The sequence below is a fragment of the Pristiophorus japonicus genome, chromosome 8, assembly GCF_044704955.1.
Source record: "Pristiophorus japonicus isolate sPriJap1 chromosome 8, sPriJap1.hap1, whole genome shotgun sequence".
Taxonomy (NCBI): domain Eukaryota; kingdom Metazoa; phylum Chordata; class Chondrichthyes; family Pristiophoridae; genus Pristiophorus; species Pristiophorus japonicus.
In genome coordinates this window covers 204,302,223-204,329,289 of record NC_091984.1, presented here as the reverse complement: position 1 = coordinate 204,329,289, position 27,067 = coordinate 204,302,223, and the positions used below count along the sequence as shown (strand labels likewise).

At 39.7% G+C, this 27,067-nt stretch overlaps 1 protein-coding gene across 5 annotated transcripts in view; it reads right to left on the bottom strand.

The window, feature by feature from the left end:
* Nucleotides 1-27,067, bottom strand: part of clip1a (CAP-GLY domain containing linker protein 1a) — a 207,272-nt gene that overhangs the window by 85,771 nt on the left and 94,434 nt on the right. For 3 of the 5 annotated variants that reach the window (XM_070887798.1, XM_070887803.1, XM_070887800.1), the window contains 7 exons: nt 26,154-26,257; nt 25,746-25,806; nt 17,406-17,510; nt 11,778-12,722; nt 9,380-9,496; nt 8,576-8,633; nt 6,960-7,031 (listed from right to left, as the gene is read on the bottom strand). In XM_070887798.1, coding sequence (XP_070743899.1) covers nt 6,960-7,031; nt 8,576-8,633; nt 9,380-9,496; nt 11,778-12,722; nt 17,406-17,510; nt 25,746-25,806; nt 26,154-26,257 — 1,462 coding nt within the window. The remainder of the gene's footprint in view (nt 1-6,959; nt 7,032-8,575; nt 8,634-9,379; nt 9,497-11,777; nt 12,723-17,405; nt 17,511-25,745; nt 25,807-26,153; nt 26,258-27,067) is intronic. The other 2 variants (XM_070887801.1, XM_070887802.1) reach the window with 2 other exon arrangements.

Sequence of the window (27,067 nt, the reverse complement as noted above, 5' to 3'; positions counted from 1 at the left end):
CCATGTTGACTCTCCCTAAGCATACTATGATTTTCTAAGTGCCCTGTTACCACATCCCTAATAATAGATTCTAGCATTTTGCCTACTACTGATGTTAGGCTAACTGGCCTCTCGTTTCCCGTTTTTTTCTCTTCCTCTTTTCTTAAATAGCGGGGTTAAGTTTGCTACCTTCTAATCCTTGGGGACCTTTCTAGAATCTAGGGAACATCACCAGTGCATCCACTTTATCTGCAGTACAGATTGTCAGGTCCAGGGGATTTGTAACCACTTAGTCCCATTAATTTCTTCAGTACTATGTCTTTACGTATACTGATTTCTTTAAGTTCCTCTTTCTCTCTAGACCCTTGGTTCCCCATTATTTCCTGAATATTTTTTGTGACCTCTGCTGTGAAGACAGATACATATTGCCCATTATAATTTCTCCTGTCTCTGAATCTATTTGGCCCACGTTTACTTTCACTAATCTCTTCCTATTTACATACTGATAGAAACTTTTACAATCTGTTTTATATCTCTTGCTAATTTACTCTCATTCTTTTTTCTCTTTCCTCAACAATTTCTTGGTCCTCCTTTGCTAAATTCTAAAATATTCCCAATCCTCAGGCCTACTACTCTTTTTGGCAACATTATAAGCCTCTTCATTTGATCTAATACTATCTTTAACTTCTCTGGTTAGCCACGGTGAACCACTTTTCCTGTGGGGTTTTGTGCCTTAAAAGGAATGTATATTTGTTGTAAATTATGTATTGATTCTTTAAATGCGAAGCACTGCTTGTCTATCGTCATACCTTTTAATGTAGTTTCCCACTCTACTGTAGCCAACTCTCCCCTCATGCCTACATAGTTTCCTATGTTTAGATTTAAGACCCTAATTTCTGATTTAACGAAATCACTTTCAAACGCAATATAAAATTCTATCATATCATGGTCACTCTTCCCTAAAGACCCCTTTACTACAAGGTTATTAATTAACCCTTTCTCATTGCAGAATACTAGATCTAAAATAGCCTGTTCCCTAGTTGGTTCCTCAACATACTGATCTAGAAAACTATCTTGTATACATTCCATGAATTCGTCCTCCACACTATTACTGCAAATTTGGTTTGCCCAGTCCATATGTAGATTAAAGTTCCCCGTGATTACTATATTACCCTTGTTACATCCGCCTCTAATTTCCTGATTTATACTCTGCCCTACATTACCACTACTCTTTGGGGCATATAAACAACTTCCACCAATGTTTTCTGCCCCATGCTGTTTCTTAGCTCCACCCAAAAGGATTCTACTACTTAATTTTCGGAGCTAAGATCCTTTCTCTCTACTGTCTTTATACCATCCTTTATTATCAGGGTTACCCTTTCTCCTTTGTCTATCTCTTCTAAAAGTTAAATATTGTGGAATATTTAGTTCCCAACTGTGATTACATTGCAACCACGTCATGGCAATGGCTATTAGATTAAACCTATTTATTTCTACCTGCGCTATTAATACATCTATTCTGTTGTGAATGCGTTAAGATGGGACCTATGTCAAGTCACCCAACAGTATCATTTTTAGCACGGTGGACCGTTCAGAGGCTTCAATTAGAAATCTCAGCATCAACTGACCATCAGATTGGGTGATTAATCCTACACTGTTATGGTGTTCAATTATTTAGACACATACGCAAAGTTTCACAGGCATTCAATTGGGATGTTGGATGAAGCACTCAAAATAGCTGCAAATTTGATCTGGGGAAATGGAAACATAACTTGCTTCTCAAAAGGTTCTGCCGGATTAAATGATACAAGATCACGGCTGATGGCGGCGAATGATTTTCACTACACCTAGCACAAAGATAGATTTAATTAGTGCTTTACTGTATGTGTAAATATATTTTAAAATCTCTATACAATTCTAGGTTTGAAAAGCTCATGAAACTAAAGTGATTGACAATCCAGCCTTATGTCTAAGTGACTGAATAAATACATAGAAGAGATACAGGCCCCAAGTTTCGTCCCGAGGCAAAAACGGCGCACCGAGCTGGGCGCCTGTTTTTCGCGCTGAAAACTGCGCCTAAAAAAAAGTCCGATATTCTCGAGCTCCTTGGAGCTCGATGTCTGCTTGGCACGGCGCGCTCTTCGCAGCAGGGGGCGGAGCCTAACACTCGCGCCGATTTTCTAAGTAGCAGGGGGCGGATACAATTTAAATTAGCCTTCGTGGTGCCGGCAACCCTGCGCGTGCGCGTTGGAGCGTGTGCGCACGCGCAGTCTCATATAAACATTGGCACTCGGCCATTTTTTTAAAATACTGCAGAAAAAGTGAAGATTTGTTTCTTGGACCCCTGCAAAGGCTTGTAATTTAATTTTTTTTGATATTTCTGTGTGTGAGGGAGTGCTTTTAGCAGCACTGCTGAATAAATCACCTGCTGAAATCAGTGAGTTCAGCTTTTCACTGCTAAACTTGCAGAACCGGTGCTGCATTGGTGCATGCAAATTAAGGACTGTGTGTTTGGAGAAATAAGAGTGCCAATTCAACTTTGCAATGGATCAACGTCCACCAAGAACAAAGAATTTCTTGCATGAGGAAGTGGAGATATTAGTCAACGTAATTGAGCAGAGATGGCAGGAGCTAGATACCATCAACAGAGGTCGCATAAAAGTGCCACCAAAAGAAATGAAGAAACGCTGGAACCAAGTTGCAGGAGATTACTGCGCAGTGGTGCATACCAGGAGATCTGGAAGTCAGTGTAAAAAGAAATGGCACGACCTTGGTCAAGTAGTTAGTGCAAGTAATATTTCCCATTTTTAATTTAATCGTAATTGTAACCTGGCTATCTGTATGTCCCACCTTGCAGACTGACACACTCTGTAAAAAGTTATATTTTACTCTTTGCAGAAGAAATTGGCCCACAACAAAAGGGAGGCAGGAGGAGGCATGCCCAATCTGCATCCACTGACACCCTTGGAACAAAGGGTAGCTGCTATGATGAGTCGTACATGGAGAAAAGCAATCGGTACAGCACAAGCTGGGCCCACACGCGAGGAAGAGGTTAAGTCCTGAAAATGCATCATGGCCCTTTAAATCAACCTGCTGCCTGGCCTGCTATGTGTGAGAGTACTCATGCCACCCACCCGCCCCCCTCCCTTGATGTTAAGCATTTGACTGTTCTGATGTATTTTGCAGAACATGATGATGATGATGATGATGATGACGATGCTGCTGCTGCCAACCCTGAGGATCCTGAGGGTACAGAACAAGAACCAGTACAACCAGCTGCGGACGATCCAGACTGGATGATGGCAGCGATGACTGAAATGTCTGCAGGGGAGAGCTTCCAATTTAATGTTTATGAGCCCCCATCAAGGGGCATCAGAGTTTCAACCCCTAGCATAGGTCTTGGTTCCACCTTCCATGGTTTCGCTTCCGATGTTGCAGGTCCCAGTGGTGCTGCTGGTATAATGCAACATTCTACAGTCAGTGCACTACCATCCGAGCCTGCGCCTCCCTCTCGCATAGGTTCTGGTTCCACCTACTATGGTTTTGATTCCGACGCTTCGGGTCCCAGTGTTGCTGCTAATATCATGGAGCAGTTTACACCCATTCGTCCAACATCCCAGCCCACGACTCGCACTCGAGTGCTGTCGTCTGGAACACCGAGCGTCCTACCGTTCCAGCCCGAGCCTCTCCCTCGAGTTCTGCCGTCTGCAACACAGAGCATCCCACCATTCCAGCCCGAGCCTCTCCCTCCAGTTCAGCCGTCTCGATCACAGAGCGTCCCACAGTCCCAGCCTGCGCCTCCCTGTGTAGTGGTGCCGCTTGCAACACCGAGCATCCCACCGTCCGTGCCCACGCCTCCCAGTGTAGTGGTGCCACAAGGCAGACCCAGGCAGAGGAGAAGGAAATTGGAGACACACTCTCCTGAGATGCAGCGTGCAACAGATGCGACTCAGGTTGTGGCATTGGGTATGGAGACCAATGAGCTTACCCGATCACTCATCGGTGGCGTCAGTGCAGTAGGTGAAGAGTTGACGGTCCTGACGGGAGAAATAGTAGTAATGACACGGGAACTTAGGGAGGGAATGTCCGAGGGAGTGCAATCGACGGCACAGGCCGCCAGGGAGGGCATGCAAGTGTCGGCACAGGCCGTCAGGGAGGGCATGCAAGTGTCGGCACAGGCCGTCAGGGAGGGCCTGGTTGAGGTAGCTGCTGCAATAAGGGCACACAGCCCAGCCAATCAAATGATATCCTCGTGAGGAAGTGAACATTCACTGAGATATGGATGAGACACGGTTGCAACCTTTCTTTGCTGCTTTTGTTCTTGATGTAGCTGTAGTAGCGTTTTTCAAATTGAAATTGTTTTGTAAGTTTTGTAACTTTGCAACTTATAAGGGATCTTATGGTTTTTAAGTGATCTTATAGTGTAAATGCTCTCACATTTTTTTGTATATTATTTAATTTTGCATCTAAAAAGTGATCTTGAAGTGTAAATGATCTTAGAGTGTAAAATTTTTCACATAGAAAGTGTTTTGTAACTTTTGTAATTTTACAAGTTTATAAGTGATCTTAAAGTTTTTAAGTGATCTTCAAGAGTCATATTAAAAAGTATAGTTTGATACAACAAATATTTTATTAGAGTGACGTTAACTTTTCAATAAAATATTTTTTCATTAAAACTGTTTCATGTTCCATTAACACAACACAACGTAGGAAAACTGCAAAGAATAAACATGTCCATACGCAAAAGTGGTCGCAGAGCCCTCAGGCATCAGTAGTTGAAGCGTTCACGGATGAGCTGCTGGCGCAAGTCTCGAGCAATCGTTAAAGGGGCACGATGGACGGCCCTCCTCCGACCTCGTGCTTCGGCATCAGGCACTTGCATGCTTTCCTGATTGTCGTTATCATCCACATCCTGGTCTTCCGTAATACTATCATCATGCACTGGACCCTCACGTCGGTCTTCGGGTTCCACTACCAGCTCCTGCTGCCTCATGATGGCTAAGTTATGAAGCATGCAGCACACAACAGTGAAGTGACCGAGAATCTGAGGAGAGTATAGCAACTGTCCTCCGGAATGGTCCAGGCATCGGAATTGCTGTTTCAATATGCCAGTGGTCCTCTCAATGATGCTGCGCGTCGCAATGTGCGCCATGTTGTATTGACGGTCAGCTTCTGTCCGTGTCACGCGTATGGGCGTCATGAGCCAGGTGGTCAGGCCGTACCCTTTGTCTCCCAGTAGCCAGCTCTGCCCTTCTGGCTGCTGCTCAAACATGTCAGATAGAACGTTGTCGCGTAGGATGAATGCATCGTGGGTGCTGCCAGGGTATCTCGCATCGACTGACATGATGCGCTGCTTGTCGTCACACACGAGCTGCACATTGATAGAGTGGAAACCTTTCCTATTTCGGTACTGCTCAGATTCCTCCACAGGTGCTCGCAAGGCTATGTAGGTACAATCAATGCAGCCCTGTACCTTTGAGAAACCGGCAATCCTGAAGAAGCCCACAGCCCTCTCATGGATCGCTTGTGCGGTCATTGGGAAATTGATGAAGTCATTCCTTCGCGCATAAAGTGCAGCCGTGACCTGGTAAACGCAGACATGTATTGTACGTTGAGAGATGGCACACACATCTCCAGTTGTAGCCTGAAACGATCCCGAGGCATAGAAAGAAAGTGCAGCTGTTACCTTCACTTCAACAGACAAGGCAGTTGTCCTTCTGCTTCTGGGCTGCAAATCTGCTCTCACCATATCACAGATCTCAGTGACAACTTCTCTGCGAAAACGCAGCCTTTTCACACAATCAGCTTCGCTCATGTTCAGGTACGAGCGCCTGGTTCGATATTGTCGACGTGGGTAAGGTCTCCTGCCCATCAACCTACGGGCTACGACATTCCTGGTGCGGTGAGCTCTAATCAATTCTCTCCTATGCAGCGAATTGATGGCAAACCATTGCATAATATGTGGTGTTGACAATGCAGTACCCGTTCTGCAAATTTAAATATAAAACTGTTGATGTGGCTGCCTCTCACTGTCCAAATGGCCTCAGTCCCCCTCACAGCTCGAAGGCTGCTGCTGTATCTTCGGCTGTCGTCGAGCCACTGACGCCGCCCCTAAAGCGTGGCCGAATGGCCTCAAGCACCATAAAGAGCTGCGTGTGTCAGGTGTTGATTCTTCGGCTGCCGGCCAGCCACTGACGCTGCTGATATCCTATGGCCGAATGGCCTCACGTCCGTCCGCTCCTGGCCAGCAACTGACATCTCATGGCCGAATGGCCTCGGGTCCGTCCGGTGTCGCTTCTTCGAGGCCAGCCACGAAGAGAATGAAGGCCTGCCTCAAGCACTGCAGCTCAGCTCGAAGCTTGCTGCCGCTGCCGTCGAGACACTGACGCCACATCCCTCCCTGCCTGTCTCCAACATGAAAGGCCTGCCTGAAGCACAGCAGCTCGAAGGCTGATGCTATTTCACACAGGTAGGAACATGGTTTATTTAATCTTTTCTTTGCTTATAAATTTTTATTCAGGTTGGATTTATTTGTATAATATTTGTATAAGTATAACTAAGGATTGATTGTAGAATTTAATTACTTCCCTTCCCCCCCCCCCCACACCTCGTTCCCTACGCCTAATTTGTAACCTACGCCTGATTTTCTAAAGTGTAGACAAGATTTTTTCGAGCGTACAAAAATCTTCACTTACTCCATTCTAAGTTAGTTTGGAGCAAGTTTTCACTCACGAAACTTTGAAATCAGGCGCAAGTGGCCGGACACGCCCCCTTTTGAAAAAAAAAATTCTGTTCCAAAGTGAAACTGTTCTAACTGACTAGAACTGGAGCAAACTAAATGTCGAGAATTCCGTTCTACACCAGTTGCTCCTAAAAATCAGGAGCAAATCATGTGGAAACTTGGGGCCACAAACTTTACATGAGAAAAGTTACTCATCTGCAATTAAACTTATCTTTAGCGTACTTCACAAACTACTTACCAGAAAGCTGAGATTTTAGCTCCACTAACTCAGACGAAAGTGAAGTGGTTTGCTCCTCTTTCACATTGAGTTCTGCAAGTGTTTATAATTATGAAAATGGAGCATTATTAAAATATTTTAATATGCATAAGCCCCCTGTATAAAATCTTCAAACACATTTTTAAATATTAGTTTTGCCCAAAAGGTTGAGGAATAACTATTACCCTTTCAAAAGCATCCAACAATATCTGGACAATTTAACTACACCAGATTTCCACCTGCCATAATCGTTACTCATGCTGGAGGATGGTTCCTTGGGCGCTGGTACCTCACTCAGCTGACCACCTTCAGGTGTGAGCCTACACAACGAAGGTCAGCAGGCTAGTCAATTATATGGGCCATATCCCAGACTCTCAGGCAAACCTAACCCTAATGCCCACACATGCCAGCATACAGTCACTGGATAGTAATCAGTAACTGGAATCCTGTCTATTTTCTGCTCCACTGCATAGAATTACAGAAACAGGCAATACAACCCATCAAGTTTGTGTCATTCTTTTTCTCCACAAAAACTGCAAAGTTTAATCCCATTTTCTTGCCCGCTCGCCATACCACTTAAATATTCCTCCTTTTCAAGCCACTATCTAATTCCCTTTTAAAAGAATTTATGGACTTCACTTCAACAATGATTTGTGGCACAGAATTCCACATTCTCACCAACCCTTTGCGTGAATAAGTTTTTTCTGATCACCCCTCTTGTTACTGTCTCACTGACCATAGGAAACAACAATATCACAGCCCTTCATAATCGTGAAAACCTCAATTATGTAACCTTCGCAGCTCTTGTGAAAAAGCCCTAATTTCTTAAGTCTCTCTTAATATCTGTAACTGCTCGTCTCTGGTAACATCTTCGTGAATCTATGCTGCGCCCTTTCTATTGCTTTTATAGCTTTCCTAGAACAGGGTGTCCAAAAATGCAAATAATATTCCAACACCAGACAAACTAAGATCTTGGAATGTTCAACATTACCTCCTTGTTTTCGTATTCTATACCGTTACATATAACACAAAGATTCCATTTTCACTTTAGTGGCCTTATCTTCTCATGCTGCCATCCCTTAATGGCCTATGTAACTGCATACCAAGGTCCCTCTACTCACCCATTAAAATCTTACCATTTTTGGTACATTTCCTTACCCTATTCTTCCTTCCAAAATTAATTTCACATGTTCTACCTTGAACTGCATTTACCACCTACCTGCCCAACCTGCTACCACACGTCGATGTGCAGTCTTTCACGATCTTAATATGCCACCCCCCCCCCCCCAAAATCTGGTGTCATCAACAAATTTTGATAGTGTTCCCTTAACTCCCAGTCCAAATATTATATATATAGTAGAGCAGTCTCAACACAGATGCCAGTGGAACACCACTCATCGCATCTTTCCAGGCTGAGAAACTTCCATTTAACCCGACAGTTCGCTTTCTCCCCTCCAACCATCTCTTTATCCACGTGGCCACATTCCCTTTAATTCCACGCACCATTATCTTTGCCATAAATTTCTTATGCGGTCCCTTAACAAATTCAATCAGGGAAGCCCTTCAGAATTTTTTTCTTTCAAACAAGTTTAATTTACCTAGTATAGTCGCCTGCAGTTTCTGTTGTGTCTCTGATGTGGTGTCAAGCTTTTCTTTCTGAAAGTGAGCAAACCACATATTTAAAAAAAGTTTCAAAAGTCATTTTTATCCAAGGCTAATAAATTAATGGCACGCCATCATTGCTCAAGATTATAATATGGATTTAAAAAAACAAAAAGTACTACGGTGTAAAAGTTATTTCATACAGTAATACTTAAAATAAGCATGTTGTGATAATCACAAAATAACCTTTTGATAACCTTTAGTTCTATTTATTCCTATCAAGGCAACACAAAATACCTTAAGTTGCAGAACCAGGGAGTCTTATTTTCAGCCATCATGACAGCATACTTTCTCTAATAAGTTACTACTCAAATTGAAATATTGTTACTACTTTTCAGTTACAACATGCATTACATTTGAAGGGACAGAACCAGACCAAATTCTTGAATTAGATGCAGAATTTTTGAAAAATCAGGGTCAAATTTTACACTCAAGAAATTTACCGTTGTAAAAAGGGATTCCCAAATACTGGTAAACAAGAATGCAAAACAATACTTATTAAACTGAAGGCATTATCTTGTTGATGATGGCAATTCTCTGCAACCTCAATAAACGTGACTATAACTAGCAACTAACAAGTATTGATTGCTCTCTTCATTTTTTGACAAGTAACTAACAGTTGAACTTGTTCAGCTGACAAATACCCACATTTGAAAATGTTGACAGAAAAACTGACACCTACCTCATTCCTGCCTCACAGACTTTTTGATACAGATGATGAAGTGCAATGAGCTACTTACCATGGAATGCAGTTTCTGCTCCAAAGTTTGCTTATCCTGGCTCACTATAGCCAAGCTTTGCTCCAGATTAGCAACTGACTGATCTCGTTCTTCAAGCTGTTTGGCCAAATCAGTAACCTAATAATAAGCATGCAAATTCATTGCAAAAATAAACAATAAAAGTAAAAGGGATGAATGTGCTGAAACAACAGAAAACAGAAATAAACTAAAAAGTGATAAAATACAAATTTAAAGCTGCAATATACAAAATAATTTACTGAAATTTTAGTACCAAGTCCAATTTGAGTTGTTCAAATAAGACAAAGACAGACCTAATGTATAAGACAAGAATAAAACCATATACATGTTTATATATAGGTCTATCTATAAATATACTAAACTGTTCCAAATGATTTATTGTTTATTGTAAATTTCAGTTTCTCAGGCTCTGCAGCATCAGGAACAACTCAGGTAGGTTGATTAGATTCTACATAATTCAAGAATAATGTAAGTTGGTCAACAAAGTAAGAAATGCTAAATAAATGTTCAAGACAGTTTTCTCTGAAGCTTGCTGTGTTTAAATATTCTTCCCATAAAACATTAAACTGTTTTCTCTTACTGAAGGTCAAACACAACATTCATCTTGAATATTGCAGATTTGATTTAGCATCAAAAACTAATATAAATGTAACAAGCAAAAATTAGTATTTTCATTTTAATCAAAATCAACAAAATGGAAGTGTGGATAAATCAATAGATTGCAGGCAAATATATGCCATGGAACAATTTGGCAATGAAGAGAGTCAGAGTCCAACACATAGCACAAGTGGACCCATTAAAGTTTACCCCATTATTGAATACAACTGAAATCAGCAGCTCACTCCACCCAATTTAGAGCTCCTCTATACCAAAATTATGACAAACTCAAATATTTCCAAATCTAAATTCTAATAACTGAAGAACTGGATGGTGTTACTCAATGGAAAATAAATTAGACAAATAACTGGCAATTCTGCTGTTGCGCCAATTTGGACATGATGCAGTAGTTTAGTTCTTTTTCAGTAAGAATTACAAAATAGACACTGAAATGTACAATATTTTTTAGTATAGTTTGTATAAAATTATGGATTCAATATTTATTTGGTAGCTTTCACAATGATATGCTGATAAGTAACTGGATGCATATTTAACAATGAAGTTGTTTACGGGAATTGTATCGCCGTTAGATTATGTTTTTGAATAACAGTTCAAATTCAAACTCTATACAGATATTCAAAAATTGCTATAACTAAAGGAAGTAAATCTTCAAACATATGTAAGTGGCTATGCATTTCTAAGTGTCCATATTGCAGTAATGTAATTGTTACGAATTTTGGAATTGTTTACATTACCCTATCTATACATGCAAAACTCACAACTATCTAAATAAGCAGTCATTTATGTAGGAATGCAGTTTCTAAGATGACAAGCAAGTTGTTACAGGCACATGAACATAGGCGGGTTCAATGTTTTGTTTAGATTCTAAATAGTAACAAATCTATAAGTGTCTATAAGTACAAATGCACTTGTTTAGCAGAGAGACACATTCCCAAGATTGAAATATTGCATGACAATTTCATTGTTTAACATAATATTAATTAATTTAAAACAGTAGAGAGCACAGCCTACATAAGAGCATTTTTTGTGAATACGGAAAGATTTTGTGGAATATCATGCTATACTATTCCTACACTATCCTTATTCTGGACAAATGCACCTCTACTATGCACACATATAGTAATGCACAAGAAATTATTCTGACTCCCAATTTCAATGCCAACTATACTTGTTACACATGGTAACCAGGGACTGTAGAAATATATGGATATTATTTTGTTCTTGAAAAGATTTGAGAATTCATGGTTTTATTTTTCTCCTCCTACAGAAATTCCTCAATTTAACCACCTTATAATAAAAATGGGGCAAATTTGACCTCTTGCAATTTTATGCCCAACTGAAGTCAGAGACTAAATTGCCAAAAATATCTGTTCCCACAGACAAAATGAAAATCATATTCACTCACAGAAAAGAAAAAATATCTGGACACTTAAAATCATGGGTTTGTGTTGCAAAAACTGCAAGACTTTTTAAACGTGATTCTGAATTAAAAGCTCATGAATCAAACTAAAAGTCAGCATTTGTATTATGCCTTTACTTTTAATGGTAATGTACACTTAGCGTTTTTATTTGTAAGGAAATGTCTTTCAATGTCACAAAATGAATTCTAAAAATGTAACCAAAAAACTTACCACAGATTTCTATTACCCTGATTTTTATGAATGCTTTTCGATAAAAAAAATAATTTAAATAAACCAAATCAAAACTTGAAAAGGTGATAAAAATGGTTGTAAAATAAAATGATGGAAAAATAGATACAAACCTTGCTATCTTCAGAAAGTTTTAAAGCTTCACCGACTTTCATTTGCGACTTAATGGCCACAAGCTTCTCTTCAAGTCTTTTGATTTCCTCTTTACCTTGTGCCTCAATTTCTTGCAGCAATTCATATCCCATCACCTTCTGTTCAGCTTCTGTCACTTTAGCTGTTAGGGCCTCTACAATTTGCGCCTGTTCATTGCTCTTAGCCTGAAACACTTGCAGTTCCTTTACCTTCAGTTTAGTATCTTGTAGCTTTGTCAAGGTCTCTTCCATCTCTACCAGATGTTGATTTGTAGCAGATTCCAATTGAGACTTCAGAATGTCTATGTCTTTTGCCTTCTCCGCAGTGACTGCTAATAGCCGAGATTTTAGATCTTCAGTCTCTTTTATGTAGGCAGACTTTTCAAGATTTTGCTTAATTTTGATATCCTCAAGTTCCATTTGATGCTCTGCTTTCATCTTTTCAAAGGTACTCTTCAGTTCTATAAGTTCTGCAGCTTGAGGTCCTGCTCCTTTACTGAAAGATAACTTGAGTTCATCCATAGCTTGCTGATGAGAATTAATTGCAAACTCTAGTTTACATTTCCATTGACTAATAACCTCCGACTTTTCAATATTGGCTTGATCCAATTTGGATTTGAGCGTCTCATTCTCCTTGGATATTTTTTCACTGGCAGTTTGCAGTTGTTGTAGTACCTTTTGGTGCGCTTTTTCTGAGGTTTCAAGTTTTTCTTTCAATGTATTAAGCTCATGTTGATGTTCTTTGCTCATTGTTGCAAGCTTATCTCGCATACAGTTGATTTCTTCTAATAAAGGTGAAGCACTGTCCACACCACCTGAACCTTCAGTGCTCATGAGTCTATGTCGAAGCTCTGAGACCTCCTTTGTGCGTGACACAAGATCCCTTTCTAGCTCCATAATCCGAGACTTCTCAGATACCGTTGCCACCTATAGTGCATTTCCCACCCCCAAGGAAACACAAATATAACAAAGTGAAATATACTGACATACATTTTCATATTTCTTTACAATGAATACATTTAATTTTATAACGGTTGAGACCATTTTATTATCATGCCTAATGTCGTTACGCAAATTATTGCAATTCTGTCGTTCAATGGCCTTGCTAACAATTTAAAGGTTCAAATAGACCAACTGCACATTTAATTAGCTATAACCAATTCTCAGTTTTGATGTAGAGTATGTGTCAATAATTGTGTAGTTCCTCCAGCAGCTGTGTGGGAAAGGAATCATGTAGTATGACGCTCAGTCATACGGACCAGCAGAGTACCAGACTCAATTCCTTGTCGGTGATACTAGATAATATCAGCTGGGGCAGCGGTGAAGCCACATCAATTCGACATGGTGTGCCTTGATTAGCGAATGAAAGGACAGCCTGGACCCCCACCCTTCATCACTGTGTAGTGAAACCTGCCAAAAAGTGTGGTGTACTAACAGAACTGGGTTTAACTAGGACACCCTTTACCCTTGAATCGGCTAACACTCACTCACTATCCACACACAGGTAGGGGTAACAGAGGGCTGCCACTGCCCATGGAATTGTACCTTGGCGTGCATCACCATCCCCAGGAAAAGGGGGGAAGGGGAGGGATGGGGGGCTTAAAAGAAAGAAAAACATTGTGTAGTTAATTTCTTCACATTTGTAATACAGTGCCAGTTACATGAAAAACCATGCCTCAAATAGTAAACAAAAGCCTTGTACATATGATAGAGTCCAAAGAAATGTAAAATCTGAGCTGTTTTCTGCAGCGCATGACAAGAACTATTCTTGTAAACATGTAAGACTAAAAAAAAATTGTTTCCAGTCTGCTGATTAGTTGATCTTGGCAGCAGTGATGAGGAGGCAAAAATTGGCTCAGTTCCTCAGGGCTCGGAAGGGGTTAATAAAACAACAAAAAATAAATCAGCCAAAGTTCCTGCTCTGATCATTGTTCACTTACTCCTGCTGGAAAGCTGAAATATCTGGGCATTCGGTGAGGAAAGAATCAGGCTTGGCTGTTATGCCTTCCATGGTATAATAGTCTGGTGACATTATTCAACAGTGTCGATGACGAATGGTCACTTGGACAAAGTGGAACTGCACCCCAGTGACAATCAGACGAGACGGGGAAATTAAAAGTAAAGGTTGATACATTATGTCCTTTCCGTTGTTTGTGGTGTAAAATTCCATCTAATAACATTTCCACTATGACTAACGGTTCATGGTAATTAAAGGTGGATCATCAGGGTTTCATGTAGAAAACAGAAACTCCTGAATACTGTATAAACAAATTGATATGTTGTCTGTATTCATGACAATGGTAGACCGAATCAACCACAATCTTTCCAATTTCAATTTAGTCACAAACACAAGGAAATACAGAAAGAAAAAAGCTGCTCGGTAGATTTAAACTATTCCTTGTACACATCAGGTACAATCTACTCTATCAAGTGCTCCACTGAACCCATTTCCCTTAAGGTACTGTACATTTTCCCCTCATCTCTTCTCCTCCGCACCTACCCTCTCTCTCCTCCTCCCCCCCCCCCCCCCAACCAAAGGTAAGTCGAGCTAAACTCCACAATAATCTTTATTATAATCCTCAACCTCGCTCCAAATCAGGCATTCACCCAGCTTTTAAAATGTGTTAATTGCTATTATTAACTGCTAAATATTAACTGCTTTATGTAAGTCTATTTCAAATATATGTAACACAGTTGGGGGGGGGGGGGGGGGGGAAATCCTTTTAATTTCAAGATTTATTTGAGGCTTTTTTTTTTAATCGTCTATATTCACGGTTTAAATTAAAATAATCTGCTTGCATTTACATTATTCATTCCTTTCAGCATTTCAAAAATGTGTGACATGTCCACTCTATCCTCTTTTCTCTCATGAAGACAAGTTTATTTAGGATCTATTTACAGCTTGGAGCCTGAAGTCCATAATAATCCCATTACTATCTTCTGAACCCTCACTAATTGGTCAATGGTGAATACCCAAGTGTTTAAATGCTATAAATGTTCAAAATAGCCCTGTAGTTGAAGATCACTCTTTAAACTCCACATCTACACCTATTTAAAAGAAAGTGGCAGAATCCGTCACATTTTGTATGAAAATGTTTGATATATTGGATTGCAATCAGGAGTTTCCATCCTAAACAGAATCAATGGCAACAATGCAGCTTTAATAACATTAAAAATCAGAGATTAGAGCAAAACTGTAGTTAACTATTTTTAAATATTAATTATACAGACTCGCTATTAACAGTGAATGCTACTTCAAAGACAAGTAAAACACTTTAGTTAATTTTCTATTTGTAATGTAATGCCGAAATATTTATGAAGTAGCATTTACAATGTTAGTGCTATGCACTACTGCACTGCGAACAAGTCCACATTGTCATTATCAAGCATGAGCTCAAAATTAATTGCATGCCAAACCTTGCATAGATTTTTAAAGCAATTAAACAATTTATTGATCTTTGCATAAATATTTCTTCAAACTTTGGCTACATGGTGCACTGATGATGCCAAACAGGAATTTGAGAAGTGGATTGATCATCAACCACAGCATACAGAAAAGTAACTGCATCGCCTTTTCCTAGATTTTCTTTGCAAAAGTGTGACTAACTGTAGTTGTATGTACATTTCATGCTGTTTCTTTACTTTCAGAGAAATTAATGGAAAGCTCTTGACATCTTTTTAAGTATCAAAACAGAGTGGTTCATTGAGGCTTCCTGCCCTTGGCCATGTTGCTGTGCAATAACAAAGCAAAGATCAGGTATTCCCACGTGAACAAAGAAATGTAAATAGAAGGAACAATCAGTTGGTAACTCCTAATGGCCAGTTCAAAGCACCAACAACTTGCATTTATATAGCACCTTTAACGTAGTAGAACATCCCAAGGCACTTCATAGGAGTGCAATTGGACAAAAATTGACACCAAGCCAAAGGAGGAGACATTTGACAAGTGACCTAAAGCTTGGCCAAAGAGGTGAGATCTTAAAGGAGAGGGAGGTGGAGAGGAGGAGATATTTAGGGAAATAATGCCAGAGCTTAGGGCCTAGATGGCTGAAGGCGTTGTCGCCAAGGCGGGGCAAAAGGAGTGGGCAATGCACAAGTGGCCAGAGTTGGAGGAACGCGATTTTCTCCAAGTGTTGTCGGGCTGAAGGAGGTTAAAGAGATAGGGAGCGGTGATGCCATGGTGAGGTCTGAACACAAGGATGAAAATGTTAGATTTGAGGTGTTGGTAGACTGGGTGCAAATGCAGACCAACAAGCACAGGGGTGATGGATAAATGGGACTTGGTGCAAGTTAGGATATGGCAGCAGAGTTTTAGATGAGCTTAAGGTTGTGGAGGATGGAAGGCCAGCCAGGAGAACATGGGAGTCTGGTGGTATCAAAAGTATGGATGAGGGTTTCAGCAGCAGATAGGTTGAGGCAGGGGCAGAGGTGGTCAATATTACGGAGGTGGAAGTAGGTGGTCTTGGAGAGGATATGGGGTCGGAAGCTCAATTCAGGGTCGAGTAGGATGCCGAGCTTGCAACAGTCTGGTTCAGCCAGAGACAATGGACAGTGATGGGGCTGGAATCGGTGGCTAGGGAATGGAGTTTGTGGCAGGATCTGCAGAAGGATTGGAATTCAGTCACCCAGCTCTTTCTGCTGCAGTTTGTGCATTGCATGGGGAGACCAATGAAAATGGTGAGAAAATAATTAAATGAGAAAAAAGCAGCTCATCAAAAAACTCGAGTGTAACGATGCATCTCCAGATCAATCTTATCTAAAAACAGAACAACCACGCTCGTCAATGCAAGGTAGCATGTGCACTCCCATGATCCCACAACTGTTGTAACTGGATCATATCTTCAGTGAAATAGATTTCCTCTGGGACTTGAGAAAAGAAGATTTCTCTGAAAATAAAGCTGGTACTTCAAAAAGAATGGAGCATATGAAGAGATACATACTTGCACTACAAGTATTTACCTGTATAAATACCTGTCTTAAAACACATTTTAATTTTAATTTAATCAAAAACACACATTTAATATTTTCTAGACACAACCAATCATGTACGTGACTTAGTGGCACAGCACACTGGTACATTAACACACTGCATCACGCAGTGGTAGAATGTGGGTTTACACCACTAGCCCACAATAGTGACTTCTACTTTCAGCTAGATCTTCAGGAAGATGCTGTGTGAGGCACTTTCCTGAGCCAGTGTAGGGAAAACTGAAGGACAAGTTAGCCTGGGCATCTCTCACACAGCTCCCATCAACTGGATATACAGCACCATTAGAAGAAGTCTGCGAGCAGACTGCCTGTTTGCCCACTCAGTCAAGACAAGGTGCAGAGTAAGGAGACCTAAGCTAATAAAATACCAGAAATGGAAAGATTTCTTAAAAAAATAATTGCTTGGTTATTCGACACTTTGGGATGAGATAATGCCAAAATCCCATTCTAAAATACATCTGAAGCTACAAAAAAAAATTCAATTTTCCTTAGTGTATTGATGGACTTTTTTTGTAGGGGTCAACTATTACTACAATAAAGTTAATCTTAGCGACTAATAACCAGTTTTGGGCACATTCTGATAAACTGAATGGAGTTCATTGAAACAGTGAAATCCATTACCCTAGTGTCTTCTAACTCTCTCTGGAGTTTTTCAGCTTTGGTCTTTTCAAAGAGCAGGCTCTGTTCAAGCTCCTTAATGCGGGCATGCTCCAGTTTGGTCTGCGTCTGTTAGTAAAAAGGGAGAGGAAGAGAACACACCAGTGCCACCATCACATGCCAGCACGACAGGAGGGAGCCACATGCAGGCTTATCCACCAGCACCGTCTGCCTTTTATAACAGTTAGGAAAGCAGAGGGTAAATTGGACACAGAAACAGGATGAAAGAAAACAGAAATGTTTAATGGAAAATGGTATCAAAGGTATGCACAGGAAAGGATAAACGGGGAACAATTAAAGGGAAATACAGTTTAAAAAAGGCAGATTCAAAAGTTTCATGCAGTAAGTGTACAGTTTTTTTTAAAAATATCAGCATAGTTCAAATCAGAACAGTTAATACTTAAATTTTAGTTTAATACTGTAAACCCCTCTGTTGCTTTTGTGTGTTTGAAACAGAATTGGTTTAACTAAACAAACAGGATTCTCAATTACAGCCAAAGGCAAAAAATCTTGAGTAGATCAAAGCAAGAAATCCTTTACACTGTTTTCCTCTACACTTTTTATACCAATTAATCATTTTGCAATTAATTTCATTCTGATCTAATTTACAATATAATTCAAGCATATTTCTCACTGCATTTTTTCTGGTTGCATAAAGAAGGGTCTTCAATGCACTTGGGTTTGGAGTTGGTCATTCATGTATATAATTGAGAAAATTTAAACTATTCACATGCCTCCTTGAGATCTATATGAAGTCATATTTGTTTTTTTAAATAATGAGCAATGGGGTGGGGGAGGTTTGTGCATGTAGTTGTGTCTGAAAGATCTTGCGAAGAACTTCAATTTATAAAATTTTTCTTTTAACAGTTCAGGTTTCACATACACACTCAGGTTGCTGCCCAAAGGCATACTTCAGAGTTTAAAGGACACCAACAATACAAAGATGGTAAAACACTCTGAGCTGCTAGAACAGCAGATACAACCATTTTTTTCAAACCATTCAACAGCATATACAAGGGCAATGAAATAATGCTACTTTGCACATATCTGACGGACCTCTGATAGAACAAAAATTGCAGCTCTTGGTAAGGATACAAGTGAGTGCTAGAGCAGTTAGCTGAACCTTTTAAGTCAGAAAGGCTTGCTCGGACCAGCTAAGAACCTTCTGGACAACTAGTGTTCTACTGATTCACATACTTGAAATATGAGCCAGGAAATTATGGTTTGACTATAAGTTAGAATACCATTCCACAAGGGAGGGGATGATACAATAGTAACAGAAACAGCAACTGTCCACATCTTCAAAGGTACAAATAGATGTGATGGCTCTTTCAGCCTCAAAGAAAAGGAAGTGAAAACTAAAAATGTACCCTACTTCACAGAGTACATCAAGCAACTTGTTCAGTATACATGATGCCTTACCCTCTTATCCAATTTTGAGGAATAGAAATCCTGTTCTGGCGTACAACTCTGTATCCATCAGATTATACTGGAAACTAATTGCTGCTTTATGCAAAATTGGCAGCTACCTCTTTGCTCAACTTATTTTATGCACATACCCTACATGAGGTACGAGTATTTCATAATGATAATTTAATAGCTCAGAATAATCTGCTCTGTTCCTGAAACAAATGTATTTCCAAAGAGAACTTAATCTCCTAAATACTATGTTGGCAGCACAATGTCGACACAAATGAACTGCTACAACTTTTCCTGGTCAGTTCCAAGGTGCTTATCAAGGGTTTAACCCTTAGTCTGGTGAGGTTTTCTTGATGCCATTCCATGGGAACTTTATAAAGACAATTGACTTGTTAGATAATGCTGAAGCTTTTCAGAAGTCATATTGGATTTGACAGGAATCCAGATCACTATTCACACAATAGAATAGCAGGATACTCAACATTAGAGTTGATCAATGGAACTATGCGAGCCATAAGCATCTGCCTCAGATGGGTTTTAAGAACAAGCAAGTCAAAATGACTGTAAGGAAGACAACGAGACTCAGTGATTTATCTACTTTGGAATGATGCATGGTCTTAGTCCAAACCATAACACTGACTGACAAGTCTGTAACAGATCAAAGATCCGTCCAATTTCAAATTATAAGAATCCCCACATTATATAATTAAATTTTTTTTAACAAATTCAAAATGGATTCTGAGCAATTCTTAAGGGAAGCTAGTGTCTCTGTAGCGTGGTATGAAAATAAGGAGTCTGAATTTGACACTGAATTGATGGGGAGTGAGGGGATGAACAGATCCACAACCCTGGTTTAAAACGCTGTTTTAAAGGGAGCTTATTTGAATTGCTTAGAAGTACTGCAGACAATCTATTAGTGTATCAGTATTGTCATTCCACCAAGTTTGGTTGGAGGGGGAAACTCTTACTCAGTGTTGCAATGTTTTATTTTAAAAAATGAATTACGAAACAAGTGCCTTTGAGCCCTATTTTGATTTACTGCTTTGAGTAATTAAGGATACCTTTTGATGATCTTAACATTAAAGAGTAAAAAATAATTTATATGGAAAGAGAAGGATATAACCCACAGGACTTGGTTTCAAGTCCCTTTTCACTGTAAGGACAAAGTCTAGCAGATGCCTTGTGGGTTTCATTTCTCACAAAGCTCTTCATCAAGAATGCACGCTTCAAGCTGTTTAAAATACTGCAGAGAACTAAAGGATTCAGAATCTTTATTTTGAAATGGATACTGTAAGCTAAATGGAATGCTGTAATCTAGCTAAATCTGCTAGTTGTTGCTCTAGCTTCTGCTTAATAAACTTAATTCACCCGTAAGTATGGTTGGTGTGTGGTGGGAACAGTATTATTTCCAATGCAGATCTCATTGGTTTAAGGATTCACTGTTCTGGGCACCACACCTTAGGAAGGATATATTGGCCTTGGAGAGAGTGCAACCTAGGTTGACCAGAATGATACCCAGTCTCCAGGGGTTAAATTACAAAGAGAGATTACACAAACTAGGGTTGTATTTCCTGGAATTTAGAAGATTAAGGGGTGATTTGATCAAAGTTTTCAAGATATTAAGGGGAACAGATAGGGTAAAGAGAGAGAAACTATTTCTGCTGGTTGGGAAATCTGGGGCATAGTCTAAAAATTAGAGCCAGATCTTTCAGGAGTGAAATTAGGAAACACTTCTACACACAAAAGGGTGATAGAAGTTTGGAACCCTCTTCCGCAAATGGCAATTGATTCTAGATCAATTGTTAATTTTAAATCTGAGATTGATAGAGTTTTGTTAATCAAAGGTATTAAGAGATATGGGGCAAGGCGGGTACATGGAGTTAGGGCGCAGATCAGCCATGAATGAATCATCCTTGAATGGCGGAACAGGCTCGAGGGGCTAAATAGCCTACTCCTGTTCCTATGTTCGCCCTGTGATCCAATGTCCCAGATTACTTCACGTAAAAAAAGTCACATTTCAGTTTAGAGAGTGGTTTGCCTACGTAAGCAAACTTTTGTATTGTGCACAAGAAAAAAGTAACTGAATTGAAGCCAACTTATAAGAAATGTCATCAACTGGAAAAGCAGGGATCAGCAAGAACAATGAATCTTAATCCTCCATGAAAGCACAAGGCACCACATGAACAGCAGTGCTGAAGAAAAACGTGGCAGCCTTGCTAACTAAAGCAAGCCATCAACACAAAAGGAGAAGCCATTTGGTTCAGCCATCGAAAGGTACTTCCAGGCTGCAATAATTCCTATACACAGGTGCAAATCAGGGATACAAGATAAAGCAAATCAAATCAATTCCTCTGGACTCAATATCATATACCAAATCCCAGAAGAAATGGAATGGTATTTCACAGAAAAGGAATTACCCAAGTTTTATCTAGCACAATCTTCATTGCTGGGTTAAATAAGCGGATTCCCTTTTCAATCTACCAAGTGATTTTCTTTTGCGAGAACAAGGATGACAGAATGGCATTTCTCCAACCATACTTGTCAACTTGGGGGGAAAATCCAGTGAGTGGCTGCAGAACTGAAGCTCATGATGTATGCAGATAAGGCAGCCCTGATCAAAAAAGATAAATATTTTCTCTCCTGCTCTGTCTCTCTCCCCACCTGCCAAAGTTCCAATATATAATAACAGAGTGGAGTGGCAGATTCATAAACCAAGAAAGAAAAACTATTGGCCACTCATCAGAGTACAGTGGAACCAGCACCAACCATGCATGTGGGTCTTATGAGAGGCATGGAGCAGTTTTAAAGTATCCCCATGAATAGATGAATCAAAACCCAAGTGTTTGTATAAAACTCAAACTGAAGGAGAAATAGCTCATCAATGTATAATTTTCCTTTGTTGCCTACAAAACTTAAATATCTATGTGTCTTTTAAAAATAATTAAAGGAATAGGTTGCCCACATGAAGTGATGCTTGGGTAGTTATGTAGTTTTTAAACAATGTAACACGTGGGCAGTCAAATAACAATGACTGCAAAACTGGTAATAATAAGCTTATAATTGATATGGGGTTTACAGCATAATCACTTGGCATTACAAATATTGCATTTCATTCTGTGCAGCTGTGAAAGCAACATGCAGATCAGTAAGTCAATGCTGAGAAAACAGTCACTGCAGTTAGTTCTGGTATTTGTTTCAAAGTAGTATTTTGGATTGCTCTGATTAGAAACTATTTTAAACATTGGATGTCTTCACATGTTCTACACCATATACCATTCTCTCTATTTCAGAAGACAGCAATCATTTATTACAATTTTATAGCTTAAAAAGTAAATTATAAATTCAGCACAATACTGTACAAAAGTCCCTACAATCCTGCCAGATAAAGATGGCTACTATGTGGCACTCTGGTGCTAAAACGATCAATATGGTGAGAAATCACATTATTATGCCATCCAATCCATTTTGTTTTAATCCACATTTCAATGTATGTTTTAAGTTTAAAAAAAGAATTCATTTAGTTAATTTTCTTGCCAACTTTATTTCCTCCTTTCCTGGAATAATTTGATCCTTAATGGAGTACGAGTCTAGAAGCAAACTCCAGTACCTCACTTGGTTTCCATTATTCATGCACGAATCTCGACAGTGAGTCTCAGCCAACCATTTGAATGTAAAAGGCATTCCAGCCACGCACCATCCCATCTGTCTTCACCCAACATCCACACTTGCCTACTTTCAGCATGGGTTACTGGACAGAGATCAGGAGTGTGAACTGGCCAATTCTCCCCTTCCAAAAGGCCAATTGTAACGCCTCTGTACTCCAGCTGAAATCTGCCAACTCTACAATTCATGGATCGAACCAGGCCGCCTCCTGGTTGGTATGGCTCAGCTACTTGTTGGATAAATTCACGGAGCCATTGGGGGAGACAAAATACACCTTTACAAATGATATACAACATAGTAATGCAAGAATCAGTTACTGTGCTGTATTGGAATTTGAACTGATCAAGCCATTGGTTTGCCCGAGTCCCAGTATATAGATTGACAAATCAATAATTGTGTTCTCCCACAGCTTGTCAAATATAATCTCTTAGTTTAGTTTTGGCTAGTATTTTTAGGCAACAATATCATTTTCTACATTGGTGCTCCAAAATAACCTTCATGTTTCCACACGTCAATACAGAACCATTCAATCTTCATATATCACAATACTCTATTTAATCAACAAGGCTTTCGAAGACATCCAACGTCTCCTAATAAAACTGGCAGGCTTTGGTCCCAAGGTTTCTTAAGCTTGTTTCTACAGTCCTCATTTTGCCCATTTCCGTCTCCTATACTAATTCCACATATTTTATTTCATTTGCACATTATTATTATTTAAGCACATTACACAATAAAATGTTACCGGGCCAAAAATCACGGTCTCTGCAGGCACGTACGATGTGTGTAGGCACCTGTAGAGGCCCCGCAAGTGCCGGTTCTTGGTGCGCAATGTGCATGTGCAAATATCCGGCACTTGAGAACTGTCAAAATTTCTTTCAACAGTTCCAACGCATCCCTGGGAGAAGGGCCTTCGCGGGCAGAGATTTGGGCCATTTGCCGAACTCTTGCCCAGCGAATGTCGTTCAAACCCTTATGCCTGGTAAAAAAGTTAAAAAATATTTATATTAAAAACCCTGTCCATTAAGGTAAGTTTATTTTTAACCCCATTAAAACATATTTTTTTAAAATGCTAAAAAATTGTCTAAAACATTTAATTACATTCAATTAATTATAAATATGTGAAGTGTTTTTCTTATTTATTTAAAATGGGGGTATCCCCATTCATAGAAATGGTGATCTCCGTACAAATGGAATTCACCATTACTGTGAATGGGGATACGCCATTTTCATTGGTTGGTCTGGCCCACGTGATCCCAGGCTGCACATACGCTCCTGGAATACATGGCCTCTCCGCTGGGCTGCGCTTGGAGGCCTCATAGCTCAAGTGTTCGTTCCTCCGGGACCGCCAGGTACATTTGTAAATAGTATCTGCCCGTGGGAAGCCTCCGAACGCAATTTCAGGGCCCATATTTTTTTTTGTGGTTTTAAATGTTAGATTCCGACTACTTGGGTCTTTTTCAATCAATAGAATTCTTGTTGAATTTAAACAGTGTGTGTGTCGGGGTATAAATCACAACTTCCATTAATAGGTTACTCAAAACTAATATTCAAGTCCTCCCTTACAATTAAGATTTTTACATCTGATTTTGATTTTAAAATACTCTAATTCCATATCGATGAAAACAAATGTGGACTGGACTGTATTTTTGAGATTTAGCCATAATCTTGCAACATGATGCTCTGTTCTTACTTTGCTGAAGTTGATTTTATTAAACATTACAATAAAAGCAAACGATGCAGGTTATGAAAGTTAGTTTGTTATCTCATTAGAGCTCAAAGAAGGGTGAGAGTTATGACGGAAAATTAGATAAGCTTGACCTTTAAGTCTGGAAAGAAAATGGTTAAAGGCAGACTTAATAGAATAGAATTTAAATACTATGATGTTCTATTATATGTTAACTCCTCTTTGTTTCCCTCTACTCACCTAATACCTTTTTTGCTTTAAATACAAAATTATAGCTCATAATCCTTCAGCTACCCTTGACTTTTCTAAGATAAGTGACATAATAGCATCTCTGTAAATAGGGAGATATTTTGCAGTATTGTGAAGCAAAAGCCTTTTTATTAAAAAGTTGGTTTTATATACAGCAGGTACAGCCATTCAAACGCTTCGTACCAAAAATATCTGCTAACTACATTAGAAAAGAAAGTACGAGGCTTATCCTTTAATGCAAAGGCCACATACATCAGAATTATAAATACTTATTCCTTTTTAAAAAATTATCAGTTAGCGGTTATCTCAAAGAATTCAAGCAGATTAAGGTGGTGAGACTGACTGCTTCCAAATCTTTGCTGCCGATTCCTGATCGATTCTGTGCTCTTGAAATGATTGCTCCTATATAATAGGTTTTTCCTTACTACAGATGTGAAACTAATTGGTCTACAGTTCATATCTCAATCCTTTGTGCATACCATTTTCTACGCTCAACTCAAGCTCGATTCTTCCTGCAGTGTTTATAATGGTCCCAAAAATATTTCCCTAAGCCTTGCCTATTTCCTCCCTCCTTTACTTGATGTAGTTTTTAAAAAACTGAACATTTCCAGAGATTTAAAAGAAAATGAAGAACTCTATATATTCTGCCATAAACCAGCACTATTAAGGTTGGAAAGTAAGTCTGTAAACACACCAAGGAAACCCTAAAATAATTTTGTTAAAGTAAATTAATTCAATGGACCAAAGGCTGCCAGTTTTATAAGTATAGTTCACATATTTATGGGATTCCCAAATATTTGAATATCCAAGTTGAATGTAATGAAATTATTATAAAGCAGTAATAGAACTTATTAAATGCATACAGAATAAACCCTTGTCCTCAATGGAATACTTGTTTCACCAAAAAGTTAACCGTGTAAAAATGGGACTTTTTGGTGAGAGCATAAGATTATAAACGGTTAATTAATCAACAATTTTCTGCCACCACTGCAGCCACCGAGCCACAAGCGCCATGCCAAATAACCCAGTCAAGGGCAATTAATCTAAAAAGTTGAGAGTAAGCCCCAATTATCTGTTAATTAGCAGTTATCAGCTATTAGTGAATTGTTCACAACTTCTCATCCCTTTTCTACCAACAGGTGTTGGTAACATTGTTCAGTGTCACTATTCTCTGGTTATTTAAGCACTAGCAATCAACAGGTTTTTTACATGTGATATTCCCATCAGTTTCTAAACCACATAGTCATGGTCTTTTGTTCAGGATATCTGCAAATCAGTAGGTTGTTTACCTCTAAATCACCTTTGGTAATGGATTCTTCCTCTACACGGAATTGAAGGTCTTCCACTTTCCTATTGATAAAGACAAAGAAATAATTGCTGAAAGAACCAACCAACACACTTATTAGGGGGAAAGAATATCATATCCTGAGGTTTTGAATGTTCAGTATTAGGAAGGAAACTATGCCCAGAAGAAAAGCATATTAGAAAACTGCTGCTGTAAAATTGTGTCTGTAGTTTCAAGGATAACTGAGCTTTGAGTTGGTTCACATCAAATAAATCTTTGTTTGATCTACAGTAACAATGGTGATCCCATCGAGAATAGTTTTTCTACAAGCTGAAGTATTTTTTTATAAATGTACATTTACAAAAGAAAATCACAATGATAATACTTAAAAATCCATGTTAGTAACTGGTACCTTTTTTCCTCTTCTAACTGGTTCAGAAGCTCCACCTTCTCTCTATCAGCAGCCTCAACCAGCGCTCGTAACTGGTCCATCTTTGCTTCCATCTCCAATACATACTGTATGAAAAGACTGAAATGTTAATATTGTGGGAAACTGCAGGAAGCTCATTAAGTGGCTCCTACATTTCCCATCACTAAACTAGCACACAACATATTAAAATCACATGCTTTACATCATATGAATATAATACAAAAAAAATACAGTGCTATTTACTGCGTTAGTTAATAAAGATTTATGGAACAAGAACAGCTGACTATTGAAGCTAAGTGGTACTTGGTGCAGACTTTTCTGCATGATAAATCCTATTGTTGCAACTGTTGATTTCTATTGATTATTATCCCATATCCATTACAAGTGACAAACAGCCTACTTAGTTCTGATCCTTCCGGGGCTGGGGTGGAGAGGGAGGGAGGGAGGTGGAGTGCAAAGGGAGGGAGGGAGGGAAGGAGGTGGAGTGCAAAGGGAGGGAGGGAGGGAAGGAGGTGGAGTGCAAAGGGAGGGAGGGAGGGAGGGAGGGAAGGAGTGGAGTGCAAAGGGAGGGAGGGAGGGAAGGAGGTGGAGTGCAAAGGGAGGGAGGAGGGAGGGAGGGAGGGAGGGAGGGAGGGAGGGAGGAGGGAGGGAGGGAGGGAGGTGGAGTGCAAAGGGAGGGAGGGAGGGAGGTGGAGTGCAAAGGGAGGGAGGGAGGGAGGGAGGGAGGGAGGGAGGGAGGGAGGTGGAGTGCAAAGGGAGGGAGGGAGGGAGGGAGGGAGGTGGAGTGCAAAGGGAGGGAGGAAGGGAGGGAGGAGGAAGGGAGGGAGGGAGGGAGGGAGGGAGGAGGGAGGGAAGGAGGTGGAGTGCAAAGGGAGGGAGGGAGGGAGGGAGGGAGG